This window comes from Bos indicus, chromosome 27 (genome assembly GCF_029378745.1).
Source record: "Bos indicus isolate NIAB-ARS_2022 breed Sahiwal x Tharparkar chromosome 27, NIAB-ARS_B.indTharparkar_mat_pri_1.0, whole genome shotgun sequence".
NCBI lineage: Eukaryota > Metazoa > Chordata > Mammalia > Artiodactyla > Bovidae > Bos > Bos indicus.
The window spans coordinates 2486079-2505257 of record NC_091786.1 but is presented as its reverse complement, the minus strand read 5'-3'; the positions used below and the strand labels follow the sequence as shown (position 1 = coordinate 2505257).

At 41.5% G+C, this 19179-nt stretch overlaps 1 protein-coding gene across 1 annotated transcript in view; it reads left to right on the top strand.

Annotated features, from left to right (window-relative positions):
- The window catches only part of CSMD1 (CUB and Sushi multiple domains 1), a 2070704-nt gene that overhangs the window by 1602132 nt on the left and 449393 nt on the right, over positions 1-19179 (top strand). Inside the window, exon 12 of the mRNA XM_070781602.1 lies at positions 5258-5370. Coding sequence (XP_070637703.1) covers positions 5258-5370 — 113 coding nt within the window. The remainder of the gene's footprint in view (positions 1-5257; positions 5371-19179) is intronic.

The following is a 19179-nucleotide window of genomic DNA, read 5'->3' as shown; positions in this document are numbered from 1 at the left end:
GCATTAAAATGAAGTCCAGTATAGAAATAAAATAAATTCAAAGTATTTGCACTCAGATTTTTCTAAAGTAATTAATTTGGCATTATACATCTTTTCAATGTGTGAAAATTTTCTACAAGATAATTGCATTTTAAGACACTTAAAATTAAATCAAGTGTCGGGACCGGGGGGTGGAAGTGGTACCAGAACCAGGAGGATAACTTAGGAGGCTACTTCAGTGATGTTGACAGGAGATACTCAGAAGATAGAGACAAAAAGCAGGAAATGGTGAAAGGAATGTGGAAGAGGTGAAATTCATGTGACTCGTTGATGCCGTGTGTAATTATATAAACTTGTCGTCTCTGAATTGTGGCAGAAGAGGGCGTAAGCAGTGAGAAATCAGCAACCTTGAAAAGAAGCCTGAAGTCCTTCCAAAGACTGACTGAATCAAGGTGGTTACTCTCACTGCCAGAAGAAAATTAAATTTTCCAAGGAAGAAGATAAAAGCACAGCTTCTACGATGGCTTATTACCAAGTCTAGCATTCAACCAAAGTGTCTGGAAATAACCCTCAATGATTCAAAACCAAGAGACAGACAATAGAAAAAGAAAAGGACATATAAATAGTGTAGTTGTCACTAAGGAACTCTGATAATTAATTATGTTTTATATATGTCAGAATATAAATAAAATGATCAATAATTTTTCCAGAAAGCTGGAATTCATAACAACAAATCAAATGGAAGTGTTAAGAATTTTAAAATACCAACATCTGAAATAAAGGACTCAATAGATATGGCCTGAACTGGAAGGTTGAATAGTAGAAAATATTCAACCTGAAGCGGAAGAAAATGTACAGAAGATACATGTGTAGTTGAAATTGAAGCAGAGAAAGAGAAAATGGGACATAACTAATATTTGAAGACATTATCATAAAGAATTTTCCAATGTTAACAACAGGCATCAGGATAAAGCCTCAAGAAATTCTACAAGACATTTGGCATAATACAAGAGAAACCTCAGCCTGGCACATTATAATAAATTTGCTGAAAAACAGGGGGAAATCTTACAGATAGCATAAGCAATGAAGTTTTATTCTCAAAGGGGCAAATATAAGATTGATAGGAGTATTCTCAATATAAATAAAAGAAGTAAAAAGACAACAGAATGGTATCTTTGTAGTTTTGGGGAAAAGAAACAAGCTGTTAAAGAGACAGTAAAAACATTGGCTAATCAAAAAAGCAAGAACACCATAAATATGAGCTTTCATTTACTAGTAATTATATTCTAAATAAAAGTCTAAAATCTCTGGATAAGAATAATGTAAATGAAATAAAAATTGAGAAAATATGAAACAAATATTTGACGCTTGTAAGAGACAAATGTAAGATGTTTATGTACATAGAATAATTGAAAGCAAAAGGCTAGACAAAGATACTTTCTGGAAGGACTGAGCAGCAGAAGGAAGAATCGTTTAGCTTCCTAAGTCAGAGCAGACTTTAATGCCAGACATCCATGCTCGCTGCCGTGTTTGGTATGTCACATGTGAATAAAATCTATGCACAGGGAAGGGAAAAAAGTCTGTCTTCAAACAAGCACATAGAGCAGCATGTACGGGTGAATCTTCAGAAAGAGGCACCTGTTCGGCGCCTGCCCATCTCTCGCTGAAACCCTTCTCTCGTCTGTGTGACACTGAGGACCTGCGCGTGTAATAACCGTTGCTCATCTTCCTCTGAGGAGCCGAGCTCTTGAGAAGGCAGTGCTGACCTGCGTGTGTGATCCACGGGGCGGACCAGGGGCTCCTACCCCCAAAACAACTTTGCTGACAGCGGAGCTTCCTCTCTGATTGCAGACGTTGGTTTGGGCTGAATTGACTTTTTCTTTCTTACACTTTTTCCCTTTCCGCGTGCTTTTCTGTCCGCATGTTGACTTCAGTCAATGAATTTAGTGTTTCCTCTCACTGGCTGGTGGCGGCCGCTGTGTGACTGTTTTGTTAACACATGATGAATGCTTCACTGAAACTTCTGTTCGCTGTGACCTGGGCGTTAATATGCAGAAGGGACCTTCAGTGCATTTGCCAATTCTGTCAGCTGTGTGTGCTGTTCTCCTGGTCAGTATTCTTCTAACGTGTGGTCACCTTTGAGTTCCTCTGTGTGTGTGTGTGTGTCCCCTGGCTTTGTTTACAGCCAGTTTATTTTCAGAGCAAAACTAAGAGGGAAGTACAGAGCTTTCCACACCACCACTGTCTGTGGACATGCACAGCCCCCTACCCCCACCATTATTAAGATCCCACACAAAGTGCTGCATTTTTTTTTTTTTTTTTTTTTTTTACCAAAGATGAACCTCTGTGGGCACATCATCACCACCCAACTTCATGGTTTACATTAGGATTCACTCTCAATGCTGAAGCCTGTGGGTTTGGACAAATGTACAGTGACGTGTAGCCATCTTTACAATATCCATCATGTATCTGTAATATATTCATTATTGCAGTATCATGAAGAGTAGCTTTACTACCCAAAAAAATTCCCATGCTGAACCTGTTCATCCCTCCCACTTCCCAACCCCTGGCAATGACTGAATTTTTTTTTAACTGTCTTCATAGTTTTTCCTTTTCCAGAAAGTCCTAGAGTTGGACTCCTACTGTATGCAGCCTTTTCAGATGGGTTTTTGTCACTTAGTCAGTGTGTTCATGTTTCCTCCCTGTCATTCCATGGCTTGGTATTTATCTTTAGTGCTCAAGAAGAGTCCATCCTCAGGTATAATTTTTAAAGGCATTTTGTGGTAAAGGTACATAAAAATTCCAGACTGTGCAAGCCATGCATTGTGTGAATGAACAGAATTTTCTTGGCTTAGACAAGCTTCCATGTTCGTGGTGTGATGTTGTCCCTCATCCAGCAGGAAGGGACTTCTGTCCACCACAGAGGGTGACCAAACCTCCCAGTTTGTCCAGTGCTTCCCCCATTTGAGCATGGACAATTCTGCACCCAGAGACTTGTACAGGAAGCAGTGATCAAAACCATTACCAAGAAAAAGAAATGCAAAAGGCAAAGTGGTTGTCTGAGGAGGGCTTACTAATAGCTGAGAAAAGAAGAGAAGAGAAAGGCAAAGGAGAAAAGGAAAGATACACCCATTTGAATGCAGAGTTCCAAAGAATAGCAAGAAGAAATAAGAAAGCCTTCCTAAGTAAACAATGCACAGAAATAGAGGAAAACAACAAAATGGGAAAGACTGGAGATCTCTTCAACAAAATTAGAGATACCAAGGGAACATTTCATGCAAAGATGGGCACAATAAAGGACAGAAATGGTATGGAGCTAACAGAAGCAGACAATATTAAGAAGAGGTGGTAAGAATACACAGAAGGGCTCTAGAAAAGAGATCTTAATGACCCACATAACCACAATGGTGTGATCACTCACCTAGAGCCAGACATCCTGGAATGTGAAATCAAGTGGGCTTTAGGAAGCATTACTATGAACAAAGCTAGTGGAGGTGAGGAATTCCAGCTGAGTTATTTCAAATTCTTAAAAGATGATGCTGTTAAAGTACTGTAGCCAATATGCCAGCAAATTTGGAAAACTCAGAAGTGGCCACAGGACTGGAAAAGGTCAGTTTTCATTGTAATCCCAAAGAAGGCCAATGAAAAAGAATGTTCAAACTACTGCACAATTGCACTTATCTCACACACTAGCAAAGTAATGCTCAAAATTTTCCAAGTCAGGCTTCAACAGTACGTGAACTAAGAACTTCTAGATGTTCAAGCTAGATTTAGAAAAGGCAGAGGAACCAGCAATCAAATTGCCAACATTCCCTGGATCATAGAAAAAGCAAAAGAATTTCAGGAAAACATCTACTTCTGATTCCTTGACTGTGCTAAAGCCTTTGACTGTGTGGATCACAACAAACTGGAAAATTCTTCAAGAGATGGGAATACCAGACCACCTGACCTGTTTCCTGAGAAACCTGCGTGCAGTTCAAGAATCAACAGTTAGACTGGACATGTGGCAACAGACTGGTTCCAAATTGAGAAAGGAGTACATCAAGGCTGTATATTGTCACCCTGCTTATTTAACTTATATGCAGATTATGTGTGTATGTGTGTGCTTTGTCACTCAGTCACGTCAGACTCTTTGCAGAGTATATCACATGAAATGCCGGGCTGGATGAAGCACAAGCTGGAATCAAGATTGCCAGGAGAAATAACAATAACCTCACATATGCAGAGTGACACCCCCCATGTGGCAGAAAGTGAAGAGGAGCTAAAGAACCTCTTGATAAATGTGAAAGAGGAGAGTGAAGAAACTGCCCTAAAACTCAGCATTTAAAGAATTAAGATCATGGCATCCGGGCCATCACTTCAAGGCAAATGGATGGAGAAACAATGGAAACAGTAACAGACTTTATTTTCTTAGGCTCCAAAATCACTGCAGATGGTGACTGCAGCCATGAAATTAAAAGACATTTGTTTCCTGGAAGAAAAGCTATGACTAACCTAGACAGCATGTTAAAAAGCCAACATTACTTTGCCAACAAAGGTCCATATAGTAAAAGTTATGGTTTTTACAGTAGTCATGTACGGATGTGAGAGTTGGATCATAAAGAAGGCTGAGCATTGAAGAACTGATGCTTTCAAACTGTCGTGTTGAAGAAGACTCTTAAGAGTCCCTTGGACTGCAAGGAGATCAGACCAGTCAATCTTAAAGGAAATCAATCCTGAATATTCATTGGAAGGACTGATGCTGGAGCTGAAACTCCAATACTTTGACCACTTGATGTGAAGAGCTGACTCATTGGAAAAGACCCTGATGCTGGGACAGATTGAAAGCAGAACAAGGGGATGACAGAGGATAAAATGGTTAGATGACATCATTGACTCAATGGACGTGAGTTAGAGTCAACTCTGGGAGATGTTAGATAGGGAGGCCTGGCATGCTGCAGCCCATGGGGTCGCAAAGAGTCGGACACAACTGAACAACTAAACAACAATAAAAGAAACTTTCAGTGCCAGATACACAGAAGTGTCAGTCACCATATGTCGACTTTTAAAGTCAAAGATACCAATTTTCAGTTATAATATAGAATCATTACTGTAAAAGGTCAGTGATATTGTGATTATGAATATAAATTACAAATGGCTATAGATTCTTTGAAGGAGGGTCTTATATGTATATGGCTTGCCTGTTTAAATAGAAGGATACCCCACCCAGCCCCATCAAGGTAAAAGTGGAGCTATTTGGTACATTAAACCATGGTTTTGGTGTTTCTTGTCTCTGCAGACTCACTGGATCCAGTGTTCCCGACCTCATCGTGAGTATGAGCAACCAGATGTGGCTGCACCTACAGTCTGATGACAGCATAGCCTCGCCTGGATTTAAAGCCGTTTACCAAGGTAAGATCTGAACACACTAAAACCCTCTTTCTCACAGAGGGCCACCATCATTCTCTATGTTTCAGATATAAATGAAAATGATAAGTGAGAACAATGTTTAAAAATAGGGACTTATTTGCAACTTCCTTAGTTATAGTTGTATTTAGAGCTCTTTTTTGCAAGCAGGAAATGTTGACTTCTTGAGAGGTTGGCTGGCCATTATGGTGGCAAAATGGAAAGTGACATTAAGAATCACGTTCAACGATGGAATTGTCCGTACTTGTAGATCTTGGCATTTTCTCTCTTCCTGGGAGGAAGCTGTCATGGTTATAACTAAGGGGAACATTTAGAACAGAGTATGGATTTCAGCAGCATCGATTCAATGAAGCTTATTATATGTGTCCTCATGTACAAATGTGTGGGTTTTTTAATGGAACACAGGGAGATCTTGACAGAGTTGGGGAGAATCTACTAACAACCTTGCTTTTAGAGTTATGACTGTGCTTGCTCTGAAGAAGAGAAGGTTCCTTTGGGGAAGTTGGCTTCATCCCTGAGTTGTGGGATGCTGAGAGTTGCTGTAGTGAAGTAGCTACTGTGCAGGTGACCCGGGGCCCTGCACTCTGGGTGCTGCCTGTGTAAACTATCTCACTGTTCCACCTACATTCTCTCATCTGGATGTCCTAGGGAACACATCTGTATTTCTGTGCGTCAGATCCTAGTTGGGGCACGTGGGACCTGTTCTGCGGAGCGTGGACTCTCCATCTGTGGTGACCAGCCACAGTAGTGGTGTCACGTGGGTCCTAGAGCATGTGGGCTTCAGTAGTTTGCGGCTCGAGGCTTAGGTCCTCCACACCATGTGGGATCTTAGTTCTCTGAGCAGGCCCCTGCATTGCAAAGTGGATTCTTAACCCCTGGGCCACCCCATCTATATTGTCAGTCTCAGCTCAGCCCTGCTTTTTCTCAAGTGTCCTACAATATCTTCTGGGAAATAAGTGATATTTCCTTCTGTTAGACATTCACAAACAGTTCTGGACTCACAGGAAAATCTTTATCCAATGACAATATCTTTAAAAACTAAATTATCTCTTCCTTATTCCCACCAAAAACAGAAGAAAGAAAACAAAAATCTTTTCTCACTGCCACCCTGCAAAAAACAAAATCAGCAAGCTGCCTTCCGATTTCAGGTTCTCAGAGGTTTAGTCCACGTAACTCCCTTCTCATGCACTTTGGTTCTAAAGCTGACGATGCGGCAGCCAGCCAGCCCTCAGCATGTGTCTCGGGGCATCCCAGGATCCATGGGTAGGCTCTTGATTGCTAGAAATGGTAAAGAACTGAGAGTGAGACAAATTAGAAGGGGATCCAAGACCAGAAGAGGAAGAGCGGAAATGATCTTCATGATATTCCAACCTCAAGGCATAGCTGTCGGGAAGCACATCTGTTTTAACTGGCAAAAAGATACACACAGGAACACACAGACCATTCAACTGTAGAGCCTTCCTTTCATGTTCTCTGTATCAGTAATTACATCATTTTAACTCAAGAAATAAACATTTAAGAAGGCTCATGGGCATATTAAATTCTTCCTTTGCATTTATGCAAAATCAAAGCAGTGATGTATGTACTGCTTGTATCTTCAGCTTAGATCCTTTGTGCATTTGACTAAAAGAAATAATGAAATGTGTCCCCAGAAATGATGTGATGACCTTACTAATATTAATAATGTTTTATAAATTATTATATAAAAACTTATTTATAAAACTTAAAATATATATCTAAGCTGCTATTTACATATACTGTGAGTGAGTGAGTGAAAGTCACTCAGTCGTGTCCAACTCTACACAACCCCATGGGACTGTAGCCCACCAAGCTTCTCTGTCAATGGGATTTTCCAGGTAAGAACACTGGAGTGGGTTCCACTCCCTTCTCCAGGGGATTATTAAGACCCAGAGGTCAAACCTGGATCTCCTGCATTGCTGGCAGATTTTTTACTGTCTAACCACCAGGGAAGCCCTTGAATATACTGACATACTTTCAAAAACCATGACTAATTTGAAGTCGTTTTCAGTAAGTTTGAAAAGAACCCGTTCTCATCTTGAATTCAAGTTATAGTCATGAGAAGCCTTTTCAGGATTGTTTTATACTCTCCTGCAAATATCTTGGCACTGATAGTTGATCAAAATTACCAGGAAATTGCATCTTAAACATACAATTTTTACTGACACCGAAAAGATCTACTATTTGAAGGAAACTACTCATTATAAACCATAATCTAAGAAAATATAAGTATTCATAATAAAACATTGTCCCACACAACTATTTATATTTTAAAAACTTTAGATATTTTCCATAAGTTTCAAAATTCTAAAGAAGTAACAAATTTTAAAGAATTGTAATAAAGTAGAAATAGTGATTATTTTATTTGGATTATTTTACTGTTAGGGGACCCATATAAAGAGAGAATTTGTAAGTTATTTTCAGAAAAAAATAGAAAATTGGCATGGGGGAGATTCAATTGTGAATATTGAAGACTTTTGCATCTATTTGCAGTTTTGTTTCAGTATTACTAATTATCTATATGTACATTTTCTTTGAATTCTTCTTTGATACAGTTTTTTAAACATCTCACTGGCTCCACTGATTACAGAGTTCACTGAAAAAAATTTTTAATTATATTTTTAATTTTTTTAAATATAAATTTATTTATTTTACTTGGAGGTTAATTACTTTACAATATTGTATTGGTTTTGCCATACATCAACATGAATCTGCCACAGGTGTACACATGTTCCCCATCCCAAACCCCCCTCCCACCTCCCTCCCTGTACCATCCCTCTGGGTCATCCCAGTGCAACAGCCCCAAGCATCCAGGATCATGCATCAAACCTGGACTGGTGATTCGTTACATATATGATATTATATATGTTTCAATGCCATTCTCCCAAATCATCCCACCCTCTCCCTCTCCCACAGAGTCCAAAAGACTGTTCTATACATCTGTGTCTCTTTTGCTGTCTCGCATACAAGGTTATCGTTACCATCTTTCTAAATTCCATATATATGCATTAGTATACTGTATTGGTGTTTTTCTTTATGGCTTACTTCACTCTGTATAATAGGCTCCAGTTTCATCCACCTCATTAGAACTGATTCAAATGTATTCTTTTTAATGGCTGAGTAATACTCCATTGTGTATATGTACCACAGCTTTCTTATCCATTCATCTGCTGATGGACATCTAGGTTGCTTCCATGTCCTGGCTATTATAAACAGTGCTGCGATGAACATTGGGGTACACATGTCTCTTTCAATTCTGGTTTCCTCAGTGTGTATGCCCAGCAGTGGGATTGATTGGTCATAAGGCAGTTCTCTTTCCAGTTTTTTAAGGAATCTCCACACTGTTCTCCATAGTGGGTGTACTAGTTTACATTCCCACCAACAGTGTAAGAGGGTTCCCTTTTCTCCACAACCTCGCCAGCATTTATTGATTGTAGAGTTTTGAATAGCAGCCATTATGACTGGTGTGAAATGGTACCTCATTGTGGTTTTGATTTGCATATCTCTGATAATGAGTGATGTTGAGCATCTTTTCATGTGTTTGTTAGCCATCTGTATGTCTTCTTTGGAGAAATGTCTATTTAGTTCTTTGGCCCACTTTTTGATTGGGTTGTTTATTTTTCTGGAATTGAGCTGCAGGAGTTGCTTGTATATTTTTGAGATTAGTTGTTTGTCAGTTGCTTCATTTGCTATTGTTTTCTCCCATTCTGAAGGCTGTCTTTTCACGTTGCTTAGAGTTTCCTTTGTTGTGCAGAAGCTTTTAATTTTAGTTAGGTCCCATTTGTTTATTTTTGCTTTTATTTCCAATATTCTGGGAGGTAGGTCATAGAGGATCCTGCTGTGATATATGTCGGAGAGTGTTTTGCCTATGTTCTCCTCTAGGAGTTTTATAGTTTCTGGTCTTACGTTTAGATCTTTAATCCATTTTGAGTTTATTGAAATCTTTGACAAGACAAATGTATGCATACATATGTGTAAATGAGAAATAACAATCTGGAGAGCTGGGAGTTTGTTTTATTGCATTTTATTTTGTGAATTTAAGCAAAGAAGCAGTGTGCTCTTGTCTTCTAAGTGCTTACTGCTGGGTATTCAGCAGCTGAAAAAAAGCAGCTAGTACTTATTGTTCAAGAAGCCAAAGGGGCAGGTAATTAAATGCATTTCCCAATGTCAAAACCATAAAATCGGTGGGTGAGGGTGTCTTGAGCCCAACAGTGAAGGCAGCATAGCATGGCTACACCCTTGCCATGTGAGATGAAGGAGAGTGACCATGCTGAAAAGTCCTGTGGTGACTAGAAGCCCCTACAGGAGTGTCCTTATCCACACAGAGTGAAGATTCCTCCTTGCTGGAAGCATGGCTATGAGGGGGACATCCTGACTCTTTTTAATGAGAAATGCTCCCAAAGGGTATTTGCAGCCTGTGTGAAGGTGAGGGCTACAATGAACAGAAGATTGCTAAAGATGTCCTGACATTTGGGGATTTAGAGTTGACCTTTAATTGAACTTCTACGTGACTGCATTATTTAACAAAGTGTGCCGAGGTAGAATCCTTTCCACCTGACCTGTGCTTGCTCCTGCCTCTGGTAGAATCTAAACACATCTGTCAAATACCAGACACTCCCCAACAGCAAGTGACTGTGAATTACACCCAACAGTTCTAAGGCAGGTGCCATAAAGACTAGGATAAAGACTTGAGAGAGGAGCGTCATCCCCAAATTGAGGATCTTTGAACATTAACGAATATAAGTGTTCTCAATTATAATTGAATATTCCTCCAGGCATCATGATTCAGTTTGATGACCATACAGCATAAGTTAGAATCACATTCAGTCCTAATTAGTACTCTGCTAACAGCCCTGATAGGCGGTTAATAGCTACAGCCTCAGATGTGGTGAATAAGTGGATGGCTATCAGTCCTCACGAGAGAGCCAGTCCAAGGCCACTTATTATTTTTTGACAGAGCAATATTCTGTAGTTTATAAGATAATTAAAACAGAGAGATAAGGTAAGATTTGAGGATTTTAAAAATTGAGAGAATATCATATATCAAAAGAAAGGCATCATATAGAGAAGATCATACTAAGTGAAGTAAGCCAGATAGAGAAAGACAAATATTATATGATATCACCTATACTTGGAATCTAAAAAAATATAAAAATAAAAGTTACAAATAAACTTATTTACAAAAAAAACTAGATTCATAGACACAGAAAACACACTTGTGGTTACCAAAAGGGAAAGGGGGTAGAACAGATAAATTAGGAGTTTGGGATTACATGTATATATACTAGTATGCTACAAAGTCACTTCAGTCGTGTCCGACTCTGTGCGACCCCATAGATGGCAGCCCCCAGGCTTCCCCGTCCCTGGGATTCTCCAGGCAAGAACACTGGGGTGGGTTGCCATTTCCTTCTCCAATGCATGAAAGTAAAAAGTGAAAGTGAAGTCGCTCAGTCGTGTCCGACCCTCAGTGACCTCATGGATTGCAGCCTTCCAGGCTCCTCTGTCCATGGGATTTTCCAGGCAAGAGTACTGGAGTGGGGTGCCATTGCCTTCTCTGATATTCTAGTACTAGTATATATTGACATAAAATAGATAACCAACAAGCATCTGCTTATGTATATATTTATATATATGCACATATATATAAACTATATATATATATATGTATAGTCAGTTTATGCTCACTGTGCTGTACACCTAAAGTAACATGACATTATGTCAACTATGCTTCAATTAAAAATAAAGTAGAATCAACAACTTAATTAACTTAAAAAAAAAAAAGATGGCCTTGAAACTATTATTTCCAGAGTGCTATATCAAGCTAGAAATTGGCAATAAAATAAAAACATTTTGTACAGGTGATCATCAAATATATGGTGGTGATTTAATCACTAAGTTGTGTCTGACTCTTGTGACCCCAGGGACTGTAGCCTGCCCAGTTCCTCTGTCCATGGAATTTCCCAGGCAAGAATACTGGAGTGGGTTGCCATTTCCTTCTCCAATCAAATATATAAATAATCACATTATTTGACTGAAAATGTAGTTGTCTATTATATGATCAGAAAATATATACCACTAGTCCTTACATGTGTTTCACTTTCTAGGTTTTAACAGTATGTGTAAGTAACATTTATTGTAATGGTTCAGGATGTAGGCTCTGAAGCCAGACTACCCAGGCCCTCACTCTGTCACTCAGCTGTGCAACTTAGAGTGAGTTATCTAACCTGTGTGTCACATTCCTCTTTTTAAAAAAATAAGGGAGAAAATAATAATGATACTAGTTTCACTGGGCTTCCCATGTGGCTCAGTGGTAAAGAGTCTGCCCGCCAAGCAGGAGACTAGTTCTGGATCCCTGGATCAGAAAGATTCCCTGGAGAAGGAAATGGCAATGCACTCCAGTATTCTTGCCTGGAGAATCCCATGGACAGAGATGCTTGATGGTCTACAGTCCATGGAGTTGAAGTTGGACAAGACTGAGTGACTAAACACATGTGCGTGTGCACACACACACACACATCTGTGTATATAAGTGTGTGTATATGGAGAGAGAGAATATTCTGATAATTAAGAAAAGTATTGGCAAAATATTATGCAAAGTTTAAAAAGCAATAACTCTTTAGGGAGGTATTTCAGATGTCTGAAAGGCAAACTAAGAGAGGTGAGGTTTGTTGTTTAAAAATTTTTTGCATATGAAAATATTTAGTTCAAATTAATCAATTAAAAAACCAAAAAGGAAAAAATATGGTACAAATAATTATAATACAGCTGTGCAAGCAGCATTACCCATCCATTATACTACAAAACTTATTATGTATATATAATACATAACTAATTTTCAAGAAAATTTTTCAAGAAAATTAGAGATACCGAAGGAACATTTCATGCAAACTTGGGCACAATTACAGACAGAAATGTTATGGACCTAACAGAAGCAGAAGATATTAAGAAGAGGTGGCAAGAATACACAGAAGAACTATACAGAAAAGATCTTCATGACCCAGATAACCACGATGGCGTGATCACTCACCTAGAGCCAGACATCCTGGAATGTGAAGTCAATTGGGCCTTAGAAAGCATCACTATGTACAAAGCTAGTGTAGGTGATGGAATTCCAGTTGAGCTATTTCAAATCCTAAAAGATGATGCTGTGAAAGTGCTGCACTCAATATGCCAGCAAATTTGGAAAACTCAGCAGTGGCCACAGGACTGGAAAAGGTCGGTTTTTATTCCAACCCCAGGGAAAGGCAATGCCAAAGAATGCTCAAACTACTGCACAATTGTACTCATCTCACACGCTAGTAGAGTAATTCTCAAAATTCTCCAAGCCAGGTTTCAACAGTACATGAACCATGAACTTCCAGATGTTCAAGCTGGATTTAGAAAAGGCAGAAGAACCAGAGATCAAATTGCCAACATCCACTGGATCATCGAAAAACCATAAGAGTTCCAGAAAAACATCTACTTCTGCTTTATTGACTATGCCAAAGCCTTTGGCTGGATCACAATAAACTGTGGAAAATTCTTCAAGAGATGGAAATACCAGACCACCTGACCTGCCTCCTGAGAAATATGTATGCAGATCAAAAAGCAACAGTTAGAACTGGACATGGAAACAGACTGGTTCCAAATAGGGAAAGAAGTATGTCAAGGCTGTATATTGTTGTCCTGCTTATTTAACTTCTATGCAGAATACATCATGAGAAACACTGGGCTGGAAGAAGCACAAGCTGGAATCAAGATTGCCAGGAGAAATATCAAAAACCTCAGATAACACCACCCTTATGACAGAAAGTGAAGAAGAACTAAAGAGCCTTTTGATGAAAGTGAGAGAGGAGAGTGAAAAAGTTGGCTTAAAACTCAACATTTGGAAAACTAAGATCATGGCATCTGGTCCCATCACTTCATGGCAAATAGATGGGGAAACAGTGGAAACAGTAAGAGACTTTATTTTGGGAGGCTCCAAAATCACTGCCGATGGTGACTGCACCCATGAAATTAAAAGACGCTTGCTCCTTGGAAGAAAAGCTATGAGCAACCTAGACAGCATATTAAAAAGCAGAGACTTTTCTTTGCCAACAAAAGTCTACCTAGTCAAAGCTACGGTTTTCAAGTAGTCATGTATGGATGTGAGAGCTGGACTATAAAGAAAGCTGAGCACCAAAGAATAGATGCTTTCAAACTGTGGTGTTGGAGAAGACTCTTGAGAGTCCCTTGGACTTCAGGGAGATCCTACCAGTCTATCCTAAAGGAAATCAGTCCTGAATATTCATTGGAAGGACTGATGCTGAAGCTGAAACTCCAACACTTTAGCCACCTGATCCAAAGAAGTGACTCATTGTAAAAGACCCTGATGCTGGGGAAGATTGAAGGCAGGAGGAGAAGGGGCCAACAGAGGATGAGATGGTTGGATGGCATCACCGACTCAATGGACATGAGTTTAAGCAAGCTTCGGGAGTTGGTGTTGGACTGGGAAGACGGGCGTGCTGCATTCCATGGGGTCACAAAGAGTCGGACTTGACTGAGCGGCTGAACTGAACTGAATACATAATCATTATATATTATATAATTTTGTATAATTTATACAAATATAATTCATAAATACATAAATCATACATAATTCATATATGTAATTCACAGTGAAAATCACTCATTGATGTCCAACTCTTTGAGACCCCAAGGAATTCTCCGGGCCAGAATACTTAGAGTGGGTCGATGTTCCCTTCCCCAGGGAATTCACATATATGTATAGTTAATATATATGGGCTACCCTGGTGGCTGAGATAGTAAAGAATCTGCCTGCACTGCAGGTGACCTGGATTTTATCCCTGAGTTGGGTAGATCCCCTGGAGAAGGGAATGGCTACCCACTCCAGTATTCTTTCCTGGAGAATCTCATGCACAGAAGAACCTGGAGAGCTATAGTCCATGGGGTCACAAAGAATCAGACATGACTGAGCGACTAATGCTAATTCTAATACATACATACATACATATATATATATATATATATATATATATATATATAGTGAGTAGCAGAACAATATATATGGAAAGTTAACTGGCTTAGTGCATAGTTTTTCTACTTCATATTTCAAAATTTCTATCATAAATTACAAAGGTAAATGCTGAGTATAAATAATTTTGTAAATCAATGTTAAATTTCATTTAATAATACAGAAGAATTTTTGTCAAAATATAATAATGAAATAGAGTTTGACATTTTATACATTTAAAACAGCATACTTTGTATGCTACAGCAGATCGTTTTTATTCACTAGAGGAGAAAGGAAAACAAAATATCAGTTCAGGGGTGGGCTTCCCACGACCACAGTCTCTCCAGCACTGAGGAAGGTGGACAGGAAAGAAGCAAAGTACCTGCATATTTGTTCAGTTATGAGTTTCCAGTGCTGGCAGCCCTGTATTTTTATGGCTTCACTGTCTCCAGTTAAGCGGGTTAATTCTGTATCATTTTTTTGTCACAAAAATAATGTTTGGTTAGAGTTCATTACATGTGTTGATGAACTGATTTCCACAAATCATGTTTTATGTAATTTGCCATAGCTATTTGAATTTTAGCAGGGGGTAAATGAAAGGAAATGTCCCCTGTGATGTGCCGCTGTGTGGTAAAACAAGACCTATTTGAGGCTTGTTTTGGCTATTTTAGAATTGTTTCTGTGAAAATAGAGCTCGCTGTTGCTGTTTCAGAGACAGAGCTGTGTCCCAGGCCCTGTGGACACATTGCTGAGGGGTGAAGATTTGTGTCGGCACCTCGGTCTGTACCCCATAATCCCAGGGGTCTGTGATGAGTTTACCAGAAAGGAACATGACCTAGTTCAGAGAGCTGTTCTCTGCACCATTCCTGGTGAACAGAATTGCTACAGAACAAAGGTTGTCCAAGCTTTGAACAGTTGTGCTGTTACTCTTGTGATGGCTGATCCCAGAGTACCCACATGTTCCAGCAGACATTGTTCTGGGTGTGTCTGTAGGGGTGTTTCTGGATGAAGTCAACATTTGAATTGGTGGACTGAGTAAAGCAGGTCACCCTCCCCAGTGTGGATGGGCCTCATCAAATCAGTTAAAGGTCTGAATTGAAGGACAGGCTGAAGGAAGAAAAGCTGCTCCCTCTGTCCATCTGTCTTTGAACTGGGACACTGGCATCTCCTGCCTTTGGACACTGATTTGGACTGGGACTTACATCATTGGCTCTCTTGGGTCTGGACACTTCAGTTGCTGTAAACATGTAAGCTGATTCCTTATAATAAATTCATTTTGATAGTAAATGGATAGACAGATATAGAGTTGGAGCTGGATATGGACATAGCGATGGAGATAAAGATAAAAATATCCTGTTGGTTCTGTTTCTCTGAAGAACCCTGATCAACACACTCACTCTACTTGAATGATTGGGTTCACTCTGACTGATAAGACAGACCCTTTGTAGCCCCTTGTGTGAGAAATCACACATTTCAAAGGGGCCCAAGTGGATGTAGAGGTGCAGTGTGTGACCACTGAACAGAGGAGAGCCCGCCGGTCCATATGTAACGTTAGCCCGTGGCCCTGGCCTTGTAGCCTGAAGCTGATACTCAGACAAGGTCAGGCAGGACTGTGCCTGTGAGGCTAAGGGTGATGCCTAAACCCTAAACACAAGGTTGTTGTTGTTCAGCCAGCAAGTTGTGTTTGACTCTTTGAGACCCCTTGGACTGCAACACTCCAGGCTTCTCTGTCCTTCACTATCTCTGTGACTTTGCTCAAACTCGTGTCCACTGAGTCGGGGATGCCGACCAATCGTGTCATCTTCTGTTGCCCCCTTCTTCTCCTGCCTTCAATCCTTCCCAGCATCAGGGTCTTTTCTAATGAGTTGGCTCGTTGTGTCAGGTGGCCAAAGTAATAGAGATTAGGCTCCAGCGCCAGTCCTTCCAGTGACTATTCAGACTGACTGGTATGATCTCCCTGCAGTCCAAGGGATTCTCAAGAGTCTTTTCCAGCACCACAGTTTGAAAGCATCAGTTCTTCGGTGCTCAGCCTTCTCTATGGTTCAACTAAAACTAGCTTTGTGTTTTAATTTTGTGCAAAATCCAAGATGAACCCATCAAGGTTTTATGATGTGTGTTGCCCTTGTCCACAGTAGATATGGTCTTGTACCTAATGTGGATTTTAAAATGTTTTCAAGGACCTGATTTAAATCCATGACAAATTACCCTTTGTGCTGGATGCTGACTGAGCCAGACTTGTTTGGGAGCGTGTACTGGGGGGACTCTTTGAGATACTTTCAGGGAGGAGATGGAGGCAGAGAAGGAGCCGCTTAACCAGTCACAGGTCCATGTGGAATGCTGGCTGATCCTAGGGACGCCCTCCAGAGCTTTCCCAAACTGAAGCGGGTGGGCAGGACTGGTACCATTAACCATGGATGCGGTGCCCCTGGGGAGCAGACACAACCCTGTTTGATGTGATTCCTGGGCAGGGATGCAGCTGTGAGTTCCAGTGGCCTTGGCCGCTGTGGTGCCCAAGGTTCACCACCCCAGAAACCCTCACTACTCCTCCCCTGGGAACAACCTCTCTAGGATTCTAATGGGCCTCATTTCCTAGAAAAATACACAGTACATACTCAAGGCCACCTTCCTCTCCTGCCCATTCCAGAGTCCCTTATTTTTTGCTTTCCCCTCTGCTGGTCTGGTGGCTGTCATGTCAGAGGGACCTGGACCTAGTTCCCTGAAGGTTCTCAGCTTCACACCTCTTTCTGCTGCTGCTGCTGCTGCTAAGTCACTTCAGTCGTGTCCGACTCTGTGCGACCCCATAGACGGCAGCCCACAAGGCTCCCCTGTCCCTGGGATTCTCCAGGCAAGAACACTGGAGTGGGTTGCCATTTCCTTCTCCAGGGCATGAAAGTGAAAAGTGAAAGTGAAGTCGTTCAGTCGTCCGACTCTTAGCGACCCCATGGACTGCAGCCCTCCAGGCTCCTCCATCCGTGGGATTCTCCAGGCAGGAGCACTGGAGTGGGTGCCATGGCCTTCTCCGACGCCTCTCTAGCATTGTCCATTTTCGTCATCCCCGAGCAAGGAGTGCAGGGATTCCCTGTGGCGCCTCTAACAGCCGCAGCCACAGGGGTCCCCCGCTGTTCTCACTGAGCAGAGCACCTCTGCCTCTTTCCCTGGCGGCTGGGGGGAGTTCCCGCTTAACAGGTTTATCGTGGATGCTCTGTGCACACATTCCTGGTCCACAGTGAACCGCCTTCCTCCTGGCAGTCATTTTGCTGTCTGTCCCGTGGGTTGGAGCTCTGCAGTGCACGGATCTTCTGATGCCTCATGAACCCCGAGCCTCCAGACCAAGTGGAAGGCATGTAGCTGCTCCTTAAATAAGTGCAGGAATTGGGGGATGTCCAAAGTGGTAGCCAGTGCATAGACTGTTTAGATCATTTTAGTATCATGTTGGACACTTGCCCCTTGTTAATAGTTTTAGGTACGTGCTAGCTTTTTTTTTTTTTTAAGAATTTAATTTAAGCTTTAAAGGTTTTATGGAATTCTAGCCCAGTGGCAGAGAAGGCAACAGCCAACAAAGGATCTTTCAGGTTGCTGGTTCTGATTCAAACTCAATCTGTCCATGTGCCCATGCCTCACTCTCCCGTGCTTGATCACACTTGCTGGTGCTGCTCTGATCCAGATTCAGTCTGTCCACATGCCCACGCCTCACTCTCCTGTGCTTGAGTCGCTTTCTGGTCACTTGCCTCCATGGCACCCACTTCCTAACCCGCTGGGCCCCTTGACTGTGACCCACCAGCTTCCTTTCCCTGGATCATCCATGAATTCCAGGAGCCCTGCATCCACATTTTGGCGAACCCCCCAATGCCACAGGGACCATCTCCCCACGAGTCTGTGGTTAGGCCTTCCGTTGGTGTCTTCTGCTTCTCGCCCTGCCTGTGGATTCAGGCCTGTCGTGCTCTTGGTGAGGCGAGTGCAGGACGGCAGGGTGTGTAAACGTCTGCAGGTCTGCGATGCTGGTGCTGCATGGCAAGGGCCTTCCTGGGAGAGGGAGCAGCTGTGAGGCTCCTGGAACCCCAGGACCAGTGCCAGGAGATAGACAGGGCTCACTCCTGTCTGCTGGGCCCTGTGACCGGCCTTGGCCGTGAGGTCAGTCCCTCAGTGGCCACCCCTCTGCTCTGTGCCATGGCCATGCCTGTCCCTCACACGTCGCCCCCTTTCCCCCTTCCGTGCTTGCGTGATTCCCTCCGCGAGGGGTCCCTGACCTGTGTCTCCACCGGGGAACGTCAGGGCTCATCTCTAGTGAGAGGAGGCTTCTCTCAGCAGGAGTGCTTCCAGTGTTTCCAGCAGCTTTCATCTCCCTTTTACCCAAGATGACATTTTTAATTATTAGTCCTTGAGAAGAGAGACCCATTTGATTCAGCTTTCTGTCTCCAGGCTACCCCAGAGTACACAGTGTCCTCATAGGGAGCTAATAACTGTGATTGACAAAATAGCATCATTTCGGGTTTGGAGAACTCACCCTCCCACCAGCAATTACTTAGCTTCAGCCAGGTTCTGAGCCCAGTTCGCAGTGTTGAACCTTGGCTCTTCCGGGAACTTGAATTTTAGAATTGAGAGAAGGTAATTTTAGGTAATGATGCAAATGAGGAAAAAGGAACAAAGTGGATACCTTATACAAATATAAGAAAATAACAAAGTAGAGTGTGAAATACACTGTATTTCTAACTCAGAAAATTATTTGATACATTCATGCTTGTTTTATTAACTTGATCATATAACTGTGCAAATGAGTTGAAAAT